The sequence below is a fragment of the Heteronotia binoei genome, chromosome 21 (assembly GCF_032191835.1).
Source record: "Heteronotia binoei isolate CCM8104 ecotype False Entrance Well chromosome 21, APGP_CSIRO_Hbin_v1, whole genome shotgun sequence".
In the NCBI taxonomy this organism is placed as follows: domain Eukaryota; kingdom Metazoa; phylum Chordata; class Lepidosauria; order Squamata; family Gekkonidae; genus Heteronotia; species Heteronotia binoei.
The window spans coordinates 37,931,140-37,950,182 of NC_083243.1; the positions used below are offsets into that span (position 1 = coordinate 37,931,140).

At 43.9% G+C, this 19,043-nt stretch overlaps 1 protein-coding gene across 1 annotated transcript in view; it reads right to left on the bottom strand.

Moving 5' to 3' along the window:
- The window catches only part of CHGA (chromogranin A), a 36,183-nt gene extending 18,031 nt beyond the window's left edge, over window positions 1-18,152 (bottom strand). Inside the window, exons 1-4 of the mRNA XM_060261856.1 lie at window positions 18,054-18,152; window positions 17,042-17,088; window positions 3,382-3,475; window positions 1,414-1,482 (exon numbers count right to left, since the gene is read on the bottom strand). Of these exons, the coding sequence (XP_060117839.1) occupies window positions 1,414-1,482; window positions 3,382-3,475; window positions 17,042-17,088; window positions 18,054-18,099 (256 nt within the window). The 5' untranslated portion in view covers window positions 18,100-18,152. The remainder of the gene's footprint in view (window positions 1-1,413; window positions 1,483-3,381; window positions 3,476-17,041; window positions 17,089-18,053) is intronic.
- Between the last annotated feature and the right edge of the window lie 891 nt (window positions 18,153-19,043).

Sequence of the window (19,043 nt, forward strand, 5' to 3'; positions counted from 1 at the left end):
TGTTTCAACACACAGAAGGAGAGAGGGAAAGCATACTTGACAGATCTTCTCTTTGAAAGCACACACTACAGAACTAAAAGGAACTCTTAGGGGAAAGAAGGAAGAGGAAATGAGGTGGCAGAAAGGACTGTATTTTGTTTTCTTTTTGCTTACATACATACTCTATTTATATACTGCTTTTCTTCATTGCTTAAAGGGGTTTACCATAAAACAAGCAAATGATAAATTCCTGTCTCTCTCCTCTATTCCCAATATTAGTCCTGGTAGCTGAGTGAGTGTTTTAACCTAGGGTTGGCAACCTTCCGGTTGTGGTGGAGACCATCCAGAATTACAACTAGTCTTCAATGGACAGAGATAAGTCCCCCAGGAGAAAATGGCTGCTTTGGGGAGTGGCCTCTATGATAGTATACCATCCCATCCACCCCAGTTCCTGCCCTCTCCAGGCTCCATGTTAGGGTTGCCAGCTCTGGGTTAGGAAACACTTGGAGATTTTGGGGGTGGAGTCTGAGGAAGGTGGGATTTAAGGAAGCCCACCTTCTACAGCAGCCATTTTCTCCAGGTGCTGTACTGCTCATGATGAGATGAAACTCTGGACTGCATGCATCACATATTTGTTCTAATTATTTTTCTCTCACCTCCCCTAGTTTCAATAAGAAAAAAAAATTCTGCTGTAATTTCTCTCCCCCTTCAGTTGGGAGGAAATCTAAAGGATTTCACCCAAGGGAACCCCCCATGCCAGGTTTCATACCTAGAGGAGGCAACTGAAATGCTCACTTGCACAGCAAACACAAAGAGGTATTTGGCAAGCCAAGGCAAGCCAAGCAGGAATAAAATGCTCCACATTTAGCAGGAACATGAGGCTCTCTGCCACACATACAGGGGCCAGTGGATGGTAACTTAGCCTGACTTCCACCTAAGTCTTCTACCCATTTTTGTGGCATTGGCATGTGTTTCCAGAGAGGATCCTCTACCTGTACATAACTAAAATAGTGCATTTCTGTGTGTATGGTTGGGGGAAGGTCTGTTATTAAACCAAAGTGAAGACATAAACCCTACCCCCCAGGGCTAATTTTGTACAGGAACTCCTTTGCATATTAGGCAGCCAATCTTCCAAGAGCTTACAGGGGTCTTCTTACAGGGCCTACTGTAAGCTCTTGGAGGATTTGCTACAACAGGGGGGGTGTAGCCTAATATGCGAAGCAGTTCCTGCAAAAAAAAGCCCTGCCTGCCCCCTCTTGCTCCTTAATTTCATGTACTCCAGTGATTTCATCACCAGATAGTTCAGTCTTACCTTGAGCTCACCTACCCAAGATTCCTTAAACTGGGGGTTCCAGGATCTGAATCTGGGATTGTAAGCACGCAAAACACATACCCTGCCACTGTACTACCCGCATCATTCCCTCCAAATGGTACCTTGGATTGCAATATCCTGCAGCTCCTTTAGTAAGTTTTGATGACGAAGAATGGAACGGATTCTTTCATCTGCAGGAAAAAGAACCTCATTGTGGAAGTTTTCCAATAGCAAAATGAAGCAATACTTTCAGCCTTTCACAGCTCCATTAGAAGATCTGTTGGCTGGTGGTGGTGGTTGGGTGTTAGTTCTCTATGATGGCCCATTAAAAAATACTTAATTGGATGGAATTAATATCTGATGTTTTATTAGACTCTGCTGACTTAGAACATAAGAACATAAGAGAAGCCATGTTGGATCAGGCCAATGGCCCATCCAGTCCAACACTCTGTGTCACACAGTGGCCAAAAAAAAATTATATATATACACACACATATACATATATATACACACTGTGGCTAATAGCCACTGATGGATCTCTGCTCCATATTTTTATCTAACTCCCTCTTGCTTCAGCTAAGGCTTCAGCCTCTTTGGACTGGATCCTGTCAGCTTTTTTTTTTGCTGGCACGAGAAAGAGAGGAAGAACTCTTTTTGTGGATGCAAAGGTCTACGCCATGACAAAATGCCATCTGGGATGGGAAATCAGGTGAGACTGTGTCACAGGCAGGGGACCAGGGAAGCTCTCTGTAGGCTGCCACCACTCTGGTATGGCCACCTCTGGAGGGTCCAGAGCACCCACTTGACCCCTTATGTCCACTCTTTCCCAGTTAGGGTTGCCAAGTCCAATTCAAGAAATATCTGGGGACTTTGGGGGTGGAGCCAGGAGACATTGGGGCGGAGCCAGGAACAAGGGTATGACAAGCATAATTGAACTCCAAGGAAGTTCTGGCCATCACAGCACACCTTTTTAAATGTCTTCCTTCCATAGGAAATAATGAAGGATAGGGGCACCTTCTTTTGGGGCTCATAGAATTGGACCCCTGGTCCAATCATTTTGAAACTTGGGAGGTATTTTGGGGAGAGGCACTAGATACTATACTGAAAATTTGGTGCCTCTACCTCAAAAAACAGCTCCCCCCAGAGCCCCCAAAACCTCCAGATCAATTCCCCATTATACCCTATGAGATTCGATCTCCACATAGGGAATAATGAAGTGCTCAGCAAACGTTTCCCTCCCCCCCCCCTTTTCTGGCGACTCTGAAGCGAGGGATTGGCCTCTCTTCTCATGAGTTGCTGCCAGCTTCTTCAAAGTAACACAGACACACCATCCCAAGAGGAAGCCTTTCAACCGGAGACTGAAGCCTCCGGAGGTGGAAAGGCAATGGTCCCCTGGGGCCAGCTGACTGGGGGTGGGAAGGAACCTGGGAAAGTGGAAGAACCCCCACTGGGACCTGGGGATTGGCAAGCCTATTCCCAGTAGGTTTTACTTTATATGTGACCGAATAAGTTGTGAGGACCCAGACAGAACAATAAACGATTTTATTTAAGAGGTCTAGTAGTGTACTAATGACTGGTTTTCAAACAATTTGCAGAATAATGAGAACAGTAAAGATAGGTGAACAAACAAAATAAAACACCTTTATGCGCCTATCTAGACTGTTTCTAGCTGTCTCTTGGCGATTGGCTTCAAGCTGACTCACCCTTTCTGAATGAGGGATACCCTGCCCCCCACCTATGCAGCAGTCTCTTCTCAGCTCTGCTCTCAAGGTGTGAACATCTTTCCTCTTTGGACATGACCTTTTATCCCTTCTTCCAAGGCACCACCATCTACTGATGTAAGTTTTCCCTCTAAATTCCCTGTTAACCAATCACAGGGTTCAGATGGTTGCCTGGGAAATGTTGGCTCAGTATTCACTCTAATCCAGGCTTTCCCAGAGCTGCTAGGCCTCACTAAGAGGCCCAGGCTCGTAACCCTGTCCCTCCATCTCATAGCTGGTAGGATCCAGTCTTTTTTAAAAAATCCAAGCAGATGAGTTAAAGGAACCAAAAGCAATCCTTAGTTGAAAATAATAGAGAAAGTATTCTACCTCCTTGAAGGATTTCTAGGCATTCCTGGCTGATAGGGAGTGGATTTGGTTTTGACACTGTATCTGAGATGACTTCAACAATGCACTTCATCACCTGGGGAGGGGGACAACATCAGAAAGGCAAGGATTAAACTCAAATGGTTCCAAGGTTGCTCACTGTAAATGTCCCCCCCCCCCAAACACACACCCTTATCTGGGAGTATTTTCACTCTCTCAGCTGAAAGACTTTAATGCTTGTGAGACTCAATTCAGTTGCCTTGAACAAACCTCCATCTATTGTAAAAGGACATAGTCCTGGTTAGTTCTCAAGCCTGCGTGTTCCCTTTCTTGTTCCCTTTTGCAGCTCACAAAAAATGAGGATCTTTGAAGTCTTCAGCTCATTCTAAATGGTTGCCAGATCCAATCCAAGCACTTCCATTAACTGAGTCTTGCTTTTGACTCAGCAGCTCCATCCCACCAAACTGATTTCTACATTTTCTTAAGGCCCAAACTGCAGTTTTATGTTTTCATTGAAAATCATTGTGAGAGCATAGACTCTAGTTAGATTTCAGCCAATTATTTATCATCATTCCAGTTTTCTTTCTGCCTTCTGGAGTCAGTAGGGATGATAGCTACACAGTAACGCCCTTAAGACCAACTAAGTTTTATTCAAGATATAAGCTTTTGTGTTCAAGCACACTTCCTCAGATACAGTGACGTAAGGAAGTGTGCATCCACGTGGACATTTATACCTTCAACAAAAACTTGGTTGGTCTTAAAAGGTGCCACTTGACTCAAACTTTGCTCTGCTGCTTCAAACCAACATGGCTAACCACCTGAATCTAACTACATGATTCGACGCTGCACTAGGAGAGTCCCCCAATATCCATCTTGCAAACCTTTTCTGCAGTGGGTTCAGGAATGATTCCAGGTTTTTTGATGAGCTGGGTAGAGACTGCCCAGGGGCCCCTTTATGCCCATCCGCCCACATCCCCTTCCACCTGCCTGTGTCCTTTCTCCATCCATTGTGAGCTCTCCCACCACCTGTGGTCACACCACCTCACAAGCACATCCATTTCCTCATGGTACCAGACAAGATGTGTGACTGGGACTATCACCACTGTGACTATCAAGAATGCAACATCCTTTCTTGGCACAGCTGGGCAGCATGTGCAGCCAAAAGCATCGGTGATGGAGCTCTTGCAAACTCCCAGGAGAAAGGCAGGTATTCAGGCAACAGAGGAGATACACAGGCAGAGGGTTGGCAACAGTGGGCACTGCCAGAAACTCCACCTCAGGGCAGTAGGGTTGCCAACTTCAAGGTGGGGCCTGGAGATTCCCAGGGATTACAACTGATCTCCAGTCTACAGAGATCCGTACCCCTGGAGAAAACAGCTGGAGGGTGGACCCTCCTGGTACTATGACAGTATATCCCACTTTGGTCCCTTTCCTCCACAAACCCCACCCTTCCCAGACTCCACCTCCAAAATCTCCAGGAATTTCCTAACCTAAACTTGGCAATCGTAATGGTGATACCAGCCCTAGATGGGATATTTACCAGCCTTTTATAGAGCATACGTGATACCGACACATAGAGAAGCTGCTACATACTTTGGGGTTCTTGGAAAATGTGAGTGAAGAATACTGCTGTAATTTAACATTACCTTTAAAAAATTTCCACTCATAGTTCTACATTATAATCCCTTCTAAAAATAGTTTTCTGGTTTTATTGATTTATTCTGAAAATTTTTACTTTTTAAAGTCTTCAAGGCAGTATTAAAACAAAAATAAAAACAGCAATACAAACTGTGGGTTCTGGAATGAAAGAATGAATATTTATTTACAGTCAAAGAAGGCCACAGTCGATGAACCATAATACATCCTTATTAAGACCACCAAAAGTATTTCAAAAAGTATATTTGATCAAAAAAACCTTCAAACCCTATAAGAATCCTAAATGTCTAAAATAAGTCTAAAATGTCAAATGTCTATAAAATCATATAAATCATACAATTCAGGCAGGTCATACAATTCATATAGAATTGTGTTTGTTTCTTATTGTGGAATATTACCAAATGGTAACAGAATTTAGCTATTTGTCTGGAGATAAGCGGATTTTCATCAGTTAAAAGTTTCTCCAGGCAGGCCCCTTGTCTGCATCTGCTATTGTTCTGTCTAAAATGGGGAAATAAACTTATAACCCGTGAGTTCCAATTCAGTTTTCAATAGTAGTCAAGTGTGAAAAGGTAATGGCTTAGATGTGGACTACATTTTCTACTGACACAAAACACTCCTGTTCTCTTTGCAGTCTCCTGATCTCCTCAACCTTCTCTTCCAATAGCCATCTGCCTAATCTCTAGTGGGTAAGCCAATCAAAGAAGGACCTCAAATGAAAATCTTGGTTTCCAGGCAAGTTCCTTTGGGAAGATTGCCAGCTCTTTACACAAGCCCCTGCTGAAGGTCCCCTGAGCAGAAGGATATTGGCATGCTGCTGGGCTGCATTCGCTCCCAGCCAATGGAAACCCAGGAGAAGGCACCAGTCCTCACCTCTCACATCTGTGCCACAGCCAGCCAGGTTTAAGGAATGCCCCTAAGGGGGCATGGATTGCTCCTAACCAACCAAAGACCCAGTCAGAGATGCATTGCCGACCACATCCATGATTACTTCCAAGGGCACTGTCAAGCATGCAGTTTCAATGACGAGTCAAGTGGATACAAAACTACGTTTATTGATAGACTGATATGCTCTCAATACAGGTTCTTGAGAGTAATGCCAAAAATACATTGCTACATTACTTTTAAAACACACTTCAAAGGATTCCCAAGGGTGGGGGCAAGCGGGGCGCTCTAACACATAAACTATCATAAATGTCTACATTCTCATAATGTTATCAATATCTTGTCCTTGCTTTCCCCAGATGTTTCACACTCCCAAAGAGGAATGTATGGTAAGGCGCCGATTGCTTCTTCTCAAGTCAGTTTCATTTCTCTCTATTCTACTTCACAAGCAATAAAGCAAGAAAGGGGAGGGGGAAAGAATAACAGAGCCAACATACCTTGGTCCCCCTGATATTTCACAGACCAGCTTTATGGGGGACCTTAAAACAATTAATTTCCAGTAAATTTTACCATGCTTGACAGGCACATCCCAGCAGCCAATAACTTGGCCACCATACTTTGAACTTTTTGACCTTCCTAACTGTTTTCAAGATCAGCTCCACATTGCAAGGTGTCCACCATGGGAAATTCCTGGAAATTTCAGGGCACTGTCTGGGGATTTGGGGAGAAGGAAGGTAGCTCAGTAAGGACGTGGTTCCATTGAGTTCACCTTGTAAAGCTGTCATTTCCTCCTGGGGAAGTGGAGATCAGCTGTTAATTCTGGAAGAACTACTACCTGATCCTTTTTTATTTATTTTATATATTCTAAATAAATACATTTCAGGTTTCAGTGCCTCTCACAAACATGAAATGTGCTGTATCTTGAAAGCAGCAGCAGCAGAAGAGTTGGTTTTTATATCTTGCTTTTTTCCTACTCTACAGAAGTCTCAAAGCAGCTTACCAACTCCTTCCATTCTTCTGCCCACAACAGGCACCTTGTGAGGTAGGTGAGGCTGAGAGAGCTCTGAGAGAACTGCTCTTGAGAGAGCAGCTGTGAGAGAACTGTGACTGATCCAAGGTCACCCAGCTGGTTGCATGTGGAGGAGGAGGGGGGAATCAAACCCGGTTCTCCAGCTTAGAGTCCACTGCTCTTAACCACTACACCATGCTAGCTCACCTCATACATACGGATTTTTAAAAAATACATCCCTTGTATTGACACATATTTACCCTGCATTTCCTCCAAGGAGCTCAAGGTTGCATACATGGTTCCAGTTTTCTCCATTTTAGTTTTACAACAACCCTCTGAGGTAGGTTAGAGAGAACATGACTGGCCCAAGGACATTCAACATTATGGTTGAATGGGGATTTGAACCCAGTTCTGATCAACACAGTAATCACATATTCTCTCTTATTTTGGTTAACTCAAGTTCATCCTCTTGAAATAAACCACCATCTCTGTCATTGGAATAAACATTCCCAACTGTTACAGTCCTGATTTTCCATTAGGGTTTCAGAGACAGTGAAAAGTAACCCACATTGTTGGACCTGTTCCATTATTTCATTTTTAATGCTCTGGTTTTCTGTTTCAGCGAGCTGTTTCCTGTGTAGGATCAAATTTTTCCTGTACCTTTTGTTCTGTAAATGTATAAAAGGTTTCTTTCTCCATAACCCTCATGTGACATTTTCTTACTCCTGTTTGGATTTCAGTAAATTTTAGACCTATTGCCAGGTCAAGTATTCAGTGACTCTTTCGAGACCAGATGCTGTTTTTGTGTGACTAAAATGCAGATAATGGGTTTGATCCATTGGCAAACCTAATTGGCAATTCCCATGGATTCCCCTCATCCTATCACAGACCTCCCAACACATGTTATTCTTCAGGGCTTCCTACCCTCCAGGAGCAGCCTTTTGTTGATTAGTTGACTACAATTAGTTGGAGATTAGTTAACTACAATTGGAGAAGGGAAGCAGGAAAGTTCCATTCCACTGATGAGGAATTTAGTACAGATCCAACCCATTATTTTGGTAAATATGACTATCTGACTTGGGAGAGGCTAGTAGCAGCCTCATTTGTCACCCGCAATAATCTTGGGGGTTGCACTTCATATTTTTAATTTCATTTCCACCATGCCTTTTGATACAAAAGGAACAGATCTTGATTCTGCATGTCTTTTAGCTGTCTCAGCTTTTTTTTTTTTTAAACATATTTTAACCTTTTCTCTTAACACATCAGGTCTTTCCAAAGTTAAATAAAAATTGCAGCTCATATTATAATTTATCATTCATGCATGTGAATAATTAATATTGCTGCACTGCATGGTAATATTTGATCCAAAACGATCTGATCTTGATTCTGTGTGTCTTTTAGCTGTCTAAACTTTTTTTTTCAAACAACATCCTTTAGTTCAGGGGCATCAAACATGCAGTATGGGGGACAAATCAGGCCCCTGGAGGGCTCCTATCAGGCCCCCGAGCTACTGGCTGTCATCTGCTTCCTTCTTCCTCTCTCTTTCTTCCTTCTGCATAACACCTTGCTTTGTAAGGCTTGCTCAACTGCACAGGAGCTACAGAGCAAAACCTCTATTTTCTCCATTGGCTGAGGCTCCTCCCTTGGGGAGGAAGGGGGAAGGAATAGCTTGCTTTGTCAGACTTTCTCAATTGCACAGCAGAGCTACTGAGCAAAGCCTCTTTTCTTTCTATTGGCTGAAGCTCCTCCTCCCCACAGTCCCCTGGAGAAGGAAGGAAAGAGCCAGAGCTTCATTTGCCCAGTTCCCTGGTTCCCATGGGAGAAATACAAAGAAAGCATCTTTAAGACCAATTAGTGCTAATGTTTTAAGCATTTTTTAAGTTTTTAAAAAATATATATTTGTGTTTGCGTTCTTTATAAAATTTATATCTCTGCTACCTAATCTTAAATAGGTGCACATATGGCCCAGCCCAACGTGGCTCGGCCCAACCCAACATGGTCTGGTCCAACAAGCTTTCATTTATGTCACATCTGGCCCTCATAACAAATGAGTTTGACACCCCCACTTTAGCCTTTTCTCTTAATACATCAGGTTTTTCCAAAGTTAAATCAAAATCGCAGCTCACGTTATAATTTCTCATTATTCATGTATGTGAATAATTAATATTGGTGCACTGCATGGTAATATTTAATATCTGGTCCTGCAGTCTGTGCACAAGCCACTTTAGTTAGATTTTTACATGAAGCATTAATTCATATTGGTCTCCTATCAAAGAAGCAAGTAAATAAATCTTGGAGGCAGGGGAACCTCTGCATATCATAGGAAACTATTCCTTTCTACATATCAAACACTTTTAAATCATCAATACCAAATACAGTTCATACATACAAATTAAAATCTACCATGTGCCATGCTAGACAATTACAACTGCTCTTCACATGAAGGTGAGCTGGTGATTGATTTCCAGTTGCCAGTGGTCCTTATTCAAGTGCTGCCCAAATGTTGGCAATTTGTAAGTGGCTAATCCTTTCCGTCCCTGTAGACAAATTACTTTCACCACATTACTTTTGCAAATTAAAGAGAATTCGGAATGATCATCAAATGGGAAAGTAAACTAATTTCTGCTGTTAAAGGCGGTGGAGAGTGAGGCTGTGGTTCCGTAGCTGAGCATATGTTTTCACGCAGAGACCCAGGTTCAATCCCCTTATAATTTCACTGCTCACATATTTTAAGTGCAATGTCAAGCAGCAGTAAATTGCTCCCGGGGAACAGTATTGTTGTCTTGGTCTATTTTTTTTTTTTTAAGATATGCTTCTTCCTAAAAAGTAGTTACACTGGTGCATTTTGCAGAAAAGCTTATTCTCATGTTCTTGGAGCTACCACAGAAAAGACCACGTTCTTAACCACACAGTTTAAAGCCCCTGATAGAGAGATCTGTCTTCCAGTCTAAGTGGGGGAGGTGGTCTCATTTTAGAGATACACTTTGGCTGAGATCACACATGCAAAATAAAGCAGTTTCAATCCACTTCCAATGCACTTTCAAGCTGGATTTTGTCAGTTCACACCATAAAATCCAGCCGGAAAGTGCATTGAAAGTGGATTGACACTGCACTATTTACCATGTGTGATCATAGTCTTCCATTTCTTTTTTGCACATTCTGCTGTGTATGGCTTGCGTGTTTTCATAGCACACCGATTAGCGAAGGTCAACTGCCTAAGCTTCAAGCTGTCCCTGTTCTCATTTTCCACTGCCATGACCTCCAGAGGAGCAAAAGAAATACACAGATCCAGGGAAGCTTCTCTCTGAGAAGATCTGATTTAAAAAAACCATCAGTTTTGCAAATGCCTGCTGGAATTCGGGATAATATTTTTGCTGCACACTAGGATTCAGGAACAAATCCAGAGCAGCACAGAAGAATCCACTAGCTGACCCCTCTCCTTCATCAGCTCTGTGGATGGTAGTTGTCATGATAGAACTGGCTGGCAGGGGTCTAGATGGGGCCCAGTCCTTCCATCCTCTCCTTAAAATGGCTTTCCCATAAATGTTCCACATTTCACACAATTCACATTCATTTGCATTTCAAAAGGTGAACAGTCATGAAATCCAAGCAATTCTAGATAAGGTTGAGTGCCAAAAACTTCTTTTTAGATATTACCTATCCCCTCCTCCATTAGAGAAGGCTGAGGATGCCTTTGTGAGGTTTTGCAAAAGCTTGGAGAAATTTCTGGAAAGCAAGCTTACAGGAAGGACATGGGAACACCGTGCAAACATGGAGACACAACTGAAGACAAGCAGGCTATTTTAAGCAAGGAATTTCTCCACAGTAGAAGTCTGAATAGAATGAGTCCCCTAAGTTTGCCAGAGCCACGTACTTATTGCTAACTTAGATTCAGAATGAAGGATTAAACCTCTGAGAAAAACAAAGAGGAGACTTTTTAATGGAATACGCCAGGCATCTGTTCCATGAAATGAACCAGTGGGATTGGAGAGGCTAGCTTTAAACCTTTTCCTGGCTATTTTTTAAAATTAGTTTTACAAAACAGGCAGTGTGCTGTAGTGGTTAGAAAGTCAGACCAAGACCAGGGAGCCCTGGGTTCAAATCCCCAGAGTGGTCTTGAGTCTATAACACACACTCTTCGCCTAACTGACTGCACAGAGTTGTTGTGAGCAGGGCTTTTTTTTGCAGCAGCAGAAACTCCTTTGCATATTAGGCTATACTCCCATGATGTAGCAATCCTCCAAGAGTTTACAGAGCTCTTCTTATAGGGCCTGCTGGAAGCTCTTACAAAGGAGTTCCTGTTACAAAAAAGGCTCTGGTTGTGAGAATAAAATGAAGGTGGGAGAAAAAAAGCACACTGCCCTGAGCTCCTTGGAAAAAGGACAGGACAAAAAGAAGGCTGGAGTGATGAGACACCATTTTTAGAAGCTTGTCTTATTTGTCTTATTTTTGCTAGCCAAAGAGACTGGAGAATTGGTACTCAATGAAAGGCAGTGAGTGCTGCTAGAAGTTGGAGTTAAGAATGTAACAGAGCACTGTTGGGTCCGACTAGTCAAGCATCCTGCTTCACGCAGTGGTCAGCCAGTTGCCCTGGAGGGTCAATGAACAGGACATAGAGGCCAAGGCCTTCCCTTGAAGCTATCTCCTAGCCCTGGTATTCAGAGGTCTGCAGCCTCTGGACATGTATGTTCCTTTTATCCACCATGGCTAGTAGCCATTGATGGATCTCTCCTCCGTGAATCTGTCTAAAGACATCTATGCTTGTAGCCATGGCCACAAGCGGTGGCCACATTGGCAGGGAATGCCACAGTTCCTGGTTGAGTGAAGTGTTTCCTTTTGCCCATCCTGAACCCCAGTTGCAAAAAGAGGCTTCAGAACTCATAGCACTGACTTTCTTTCACTAAACACACTTTGTGTGTGTTAAAGTCAGCATGAGGCATTGTGTCCTGGTGGAGCCAAGGCTGAGAATTTGAACGAAGGGGCAGTGTCATTCTTTTATAGCTGCATCCAGAATTTTGTACAGGACTTAGTGCTACTGTTCGACTCATGAGGATCTTGAGGCCAGCATTCTTGTGTGTGTGTTCCTTCCCTACTTTTTGTCAAGGGAACACAGAACAGTACAATACATCCAATACAAAATTTGGATTGTTTAAATCCATTTGAATCAGCATGATCAGCATGGGGTATAAGCATGTTTGGATTATGGTCGTGATTTCAGGATGATCCCCCAAGCATGGTACTGTTCACTGTTCTCCAGCATTTGAACTACATTATGTGCCTTTAGACTGGATTCTGGGTCTATAGACTCACTTCTATGGAACTCTGCTTGAAGCTGCCTTACACTGAGCCAGTTCTTTGGTCTACAAGGTCACTGCTGTCTACTCTGGCCAGCAGCTGTTCTCCAAGGTTTCAGGCAGAGGTCTTGCAAGTCAACCATTAAGAACATAAGAGAAGCCATGTTGGATCAGGCCAATGGCCCATCCAGTCCAACACTCTGTGTCACACAGAGGCCAAAAAACCAGGCACCATCAGGAGGTCCATCAGTGAGGCCAGGACACTAGAAGCCTTCCCACTGTTGCCCCCCCCACAAGCACCAAGAATACAGAACATCACTGAGGCATTGTAGAGCAGATGCTCTACCCGTGAGCCACACAGAATCCTGGTAGTATCTGATTTTACAATCTGATATTACCTTTCATTTCCAGCCCTTTCACAACTAAGCAGTCAAGGTTTTACTAACTGGCCCTTTAATTCCCAGACATTTGACAGTTACCTGGTTTTTGCAGATGGCACACTCAAGAAGAACTTGCCACAAGGATTCTATCACTCTGCTCAACTAACAGTGCCCCCCTCTTCCAATGCAGGGGTCCCTCCACTGAGGCAAGATGTCTTCTACTGTCTAGGGGAAGCACCTCTTGCACCAGAGGAAAGCTCCTTGTGTGATTCCCTGAACAGAGTGGTGGGATCCAGCCCAATTAAAATGGCACAAGGAAGTTTGTCAAAAGTAAAGATGGGATTTGGAGCCTTACTAGCAGTTTTTTTTGTAGCAGGAACTCCTTTGCATATTAGGCCACACAATCCTGATGTTGCCAATCCTCCTGGAGCTTACAGTTGGCCCTGTACTAAGAGCCCTGTAAGCTCTTGGAGGATTGGCTACATCAGGGGGTGTGGCCTAATATGCAAAGGAGTTCCTGCTACAAAAAAGTTCTGTTTACTAGTCTTTCTTCTCTGAAACAGCTGCTGCTGTACAGTCTGGACCATGTTGATCTGCTCTTTACCTTGAAAAATGCTGCACAATTACAGTGATTTTACACCACATGGGCCTCTTCCCAATCAGAGCGAAATCACAGCAAAGGCCCTGACACTTTTTGAATTGCTGCTTGGCACGCTGGGGAAACCAAACAAAGGTGCCCTCCAGGCTCCAGGTGGGCAGAGAGAGGGCCATGCCCCCTTCCTTTGAACTCCAGGGCTGGAAGTAATAGTAGTGTTTTGGAGAGATTAAGGATAATTAAGCTAGCTGAGAAACTGGCAACAGCTTTTTCCTCCCTTTCCCTGGAAACAAGGACTTCTTCACAATAGCGAAAGATAAGCCAGGAGACAGGAACAGAGACCTGGCAGTTCAGTTCCATTAGCACTTCCCAGGGAAGCCTGTTTAGGTAAATTGGACAAAGGCAGTGATTTGGACAAAGCTTCGCATGGAACATAGCACTATAGAATTTTGCCTGTTTATGGCGGTTATATACAGGGAGCAGGTAGGAAATACTACAGCGGCTACTGCATCAGATGCACAAAGTCCTTTTTGCAGAGAGTTCCTTGCCCCCACAACCATCTTAAGGTCCAGATTTGGGTGGGTGGCTTATAAATATATTGGCCTGTGTCCAACCACTGCAGTGAGCAAAGTCTTATGCTTTCCTCCAGCCACAGGAACCTTCTTCCATGGCTTTTCCTCCAGTTGAAGATCCACTTGTGAGAGGGAGGCTCTATAGGCTGAGAAACTTCTTCCAGCCTATGGTAGGATACTGCCCATTATTTTTACTTTTAAACCCATCATGAAGGGTCTATATTAGGGGTGACCAAATTGTCAGCTGGCTAGAAAAAGGCATTTTCCTCCTTCAAATAATTTCTCCAAGCGAAACCAGCCAGCAGCTTGGAGAATGCATTTAATGTTGCTTTCTTTCTACCTCTCCCTCACCCATCTATCTTCCTTCCTTCCTTCTGTCTGTCTTGCAGCTTTCAAACATCTGACGTTTATTCTGTGTGGCTCTTACATTAAGCAAGTTTTTTTTTTCAATTTCAAATTTTTATTAAAACAATAACATATACATCGTTTAATAAACATCAACTATAACACTAACAAACATAGAATCTATCCATGAGCCATCATATTACAGAACATGTCAAGCAGAGTATAATTCTAATATAAAGCAAAATTCAAGTACTTGTCCGGTAATTTACACAGTATATTTTGTTCAGATTGTACATAATTAAAAAAATGGATCAATTTTTCCACAAACAAGTTTTTTACCTGACCTGTATCAGATGTTTCAGAAATTCTTATGGTAGTAGCCAGTTTATCCATCACTACTAGGTCCCAAATTTTTAAAAACCAAGCACGTTTAGCAGGTAATATAGAAGCCTTCCAGTGTTGGGCTATTATTAATTTTGCTGCTAAGATAAGTAATGCAGCCAATTCACTCTTATGACTAGGCACTTCTATGTTTTTCCAAAGGTTGAGTAATATGGAGTCTGGAGTAAAGGGAACTTTATGAGCACCCCTGGTCTATATCCAAGAAGAAAAAGGCTTCCATGGTTTCCTTCTTGGTTTGGGAATGACATGTGCAGACTTGATTTGAACATGCATCTAACACATCTCCATTGCTGATCCACATCTGGATGTGAAGCAGTACATGCTCCTTAGAGGGTGGATGGTGATGTATGTTCTCATCAGGATTCTAAAGTAATTGTGAATGCCTACTCACACCCTCTTGTCTAAGGCTACAACTTGTGAGCACAAAAACAGATGTATTTGCTTGACTATCGCTTTCTTCTGAGAGTGAAAATCTGACAAGTGCCCCAAAGCAGAGGGCAGCTACCCTGTTGAACAAAGGTGTCAAACATATGGCCCACAGGCCAGAACCAGCCTGTCCAGGGCTCTTATCCAGCCCACAAGCAACTGGTTGTTACCTTTATTGCCTGATGACAGAGGCTTTGCATTATGTCCCTGTATACTCTGTATACTGTCCCAGTGCTAATGAGTAATGGGCGGAGGAAGTCAGAGGATGAGCATCAGGGAGATACTTTAAGGAAATGCTGTAAGAGTTTTAACATTTTAAGCATTTTTTTTTGAGTAAAAAAAATAATATCATTAATTGGGCTTGCCTGTGTCTTCTATAAAGTTGGCATTACATTTTATGGCACGCATGGCCCAGCCTGAAAAAGTGACATTTATGTCAGATCCAGCCCTCATAACAAATGAGTGCAAGACCTCTGCTAGATGGTTATAAGCGAGGCGGGGGGAGGGGTTGAGCAGGAACGCACAGGAACGCAGTTCCGGCTGGGTTGGTGTCAGGGGTGTGGCCTAATATGCAAATGAGTTCTGACTGGGCTTCTTCTAAAAAATCCCATGTGAAACAATGGTGATGTCAGGGGTGTGGCCTAATATGCAAATTAGTTCCTGTTGGGCTTTTTCTACCCCCAAAAAGTCCTGGTTATAAGGAACAACAGCCACAACTGACACTGCCAGGGCCATTCTAAAGAACACTGCACCCTTCTGAGCCCACTGAAGTCCATCAGGTTCTGTAAACCCATACATTTCATTTTACACACATTTCTGCCAGCCAAATTCATATTTTATTTGATATATTTAATGGAAAGCAATAGTAAAAATGTAAGATTTTGGTTAGATTTCTGAGGATGGATGGATAGAATTGCTGTTCCCCAGTAGTTTCCAGACTGCACTGGAGTCTTCACAATCACAAGTACCTTAATCAATTTTTCTGAAACCGCCACAGACACCACTAAGCCTCTGTTCCATTGCTAATTTATTCCATCTTCCTTATAACCATATTTCAACATCAGCCAATGGCTTGAGGCCAGTAGATGATCTCTGCAGCTGGGAGAGGGAAGGAAGCACCAATCCTCCCTCACATCTGAAGACTTCCAACTCTCCTCCTCTCACTGTACCTAGGGGTTTCCTGTCCCTCCAGGAACAGTATTTGGGGGACACATTTGAGGTTGCAACATGAACAGGGTGAGAAATTCATGCTCTGCTGTTAGAAATGCTATCCATTAGTGGAAATTTCCAGTAGATCCAAGCCTATGTGGACCGCATACTTATTTACCCCACTGATTATTTTAGCACGGTTGATACCCCTTAAAACATTTGACAATATATTTGCATAATATCAGTTGTTGCCTTAAAAGCAATACACATATCTTTACCCCATTGACTATCTTAGCCCTATTGATTTCTTTTAAATCATTTTGTACATTTTGTTTTTGTCTAAAACCCAATGTACTGTCTAAAAATGCTGACATTTTTCAACCGTGTTACCAGTCACACTTAAGCCCATTAACTGCAAGGGGTTAAAGTTAGCCTGCAATGGGCTTATAGAGCTATACAGGATATAATTGGAAAGCTAATTCAGTATCCTTTGAGAAGAGAGTCTACAATCACTATGGAACCGCACTGAAGAAATCCACACTCATGTCTTCAGCATGCAATGAGATCCCACAAATCTAATGAGGAGCTGGAAACATGGCAAGACATCCTCTTCTTTGAAGGACCATTTCACACATTACATTGCAGCAAGCCCATATTTGCTACAACGGGCTTGTTGCTGAGCAAGGATTTGCAGCCTGACTCTCTAACAAGTATTCCTCTTTTTAAATGTCTGTTCCATTCACACTTTTAAAAAGAGTACTCTTTTTAAAAATCTTAGGTATATACCTAAAATGTAATGTGTGAACTGGCTGTGGTAAGGGGCAACTGTTAATCCTTCTTGCCATTTCAATTATTAGATCAGAGAATCTTTTAAAACATGGCTCCATATATATGTATTTAATAAATAACAATATTTAACATAATGCTCTTATACTGTTCTGGCAGCTCACCTTGGTGTCATCTTTAGCTGTTGGATTCATTACTGGAAGTGACATTACTGCAAACAAGAAAAAGAGAGAAAGGGGATGCATTTAATATTATATATTTCCTGGAACAATTCCACTGAATTGGCTCAGGGCATGCAAAATTCAGCTAAGGGAAGCAGATTTTTTTTTTTTTAAGGCAAAGTGGGATGTGGACAAAGTGGGATGCTGGGCCTAATCTTGATCACAGAAGCCATGGGAGTCAGCATCACCCATTTGTTCCCACTTTCCAGTCTTTAAAACCAGGGGGACTGGTAGGATCCATGTCTCAAATTGCTTAAACAGGCACCCTAAGTGAGAGGCAGCAGACTGCAGCAAGGCTTTCATAAGGGCAAAGGAGTCTGCAATAAATCACTCAGAAGAAGGTTGCAGAAATCTTTTCAGCTTCCTGGACCCGAGTACTTGGGCTGGCAAGTCCATTAGTTGTTTATGGCTGCACTCTATATGGATTTCAGAGCAGGTGGATAAGGAAGAATGTGCAGGCAAACCAGAAGAGGAGGTATTTAGTTAGAAAGACACAAAACCGCAGGCGAAACGTATAAAATAAATAAATAAACGTATTCAATAAATAAATAATTTTCTTTTTAAAAAGAGCCCGATGCTTTGCAAAAGAAAGGCTATAACGGCGAAGGGGCCAGGCTTCAAAGAAGTTCGTTAGGTTAAAAATGAGGTAAATTGTGATTCCATGAGACTCTTGGATTGGTCCGTTTAAGTTTCCTCACAGGCACACCACGTCTCCCCCCCCCCCCCACTTTCAGAACCAGGACTCCTTCCTCAAAAGATGATGGATCGGTTTGGACCGATCTCCATTCCACGCTTTGGGCAAGGGCCGCAGCCGGGCAAAGACTCCCTGGCGCTGTCCTTGGTGCTGAAAAGGACGCCCAATGCGGCGGACGGTCCCAGGCAAGTTCGGATTGCCCGAGAACACCAAGGAAGCCCGTCTCTTCCCCCCGCCCTCCGCCCCGTCCTTCGGGCTTACCTTGCCCCGCGAGGAGGAGGACCGCTAAAAACACTGTGCGGGTCATGGTGCCGGGAAGATGAAGGGCAGTCTGCGGCGCGGCAGGTGGAGGGGAGGGGGGGGCGGAACGCCTTTGGCTGGGTTGCAAAGAACGGGGCTTTTAGAGGTAGCTGTGGACAGCGGGGCTTGGCTGGAGAGAGGCGATGGAGGACATGGGGCGTGAGCCGAGCTGCTAGGCAGATGAGCCGGCGTGCCTGTCCCTCCCTCCCTCGCTCCTTTCCTCTCCTCCTCGGCTGCCTTTGCCGATGATCCCCGACCGGGCACTGCAGCAGCAGCCTCCTTTATATATCCCCCCCTCCCATGGCCTCCCCTCCCCTCCCTTCCGGAAACAGCGTCAGTAGGAAGCCAGCTCCCGCCCAGCAGGGCTACGGCCAAGAGCTCCTTCGCTGACAGTGGCGAGGCGTCGATGGGAGGCGCCCCTCCTGAACAAGCGCGGCCGACGGCCCCAGCGCAGCCACGGGGGCAGCGGTCCTCTCCAAAGGCGCACCGCGCGGCTGCAGGCGTGGGGTGCTGGGCTCCCGCGCTGCCGTTTTGATCCAGCAGGCACGATGGTGGAGCTGGAATTTCTCGCTGCGGATCAGGGCTCACACTGCAAGTCCAGTCCACGACGAGATCGACCTAGCGCTGCCAAAAAGAAGGGAAAGAGAAGGACCCAAGCCGCGGTCACACTCACCATTAAATCCATCCCTAACCCTTTGCTATTATAACCCGCAGTTTTTTTACAACGAATTTCCTGATCAGACATCCCTCCATCCTTCAGTTCTAAGCAGAGGTGGGCTAGGTTTTTCCCTGCAGGCCCCTGCTTAATGTCTCTCAAGCAAGCGGGTTAATCAAAAGTCACAGCAAGAAATGCGCTGGAAGCAGGCTGCAGCTTGGGGGCAATTTAATTATGGCGATTTATTAGAGCTGCCCTCGGAATCTGTTGGGAATCTTGCACAGGCACATCTCTCT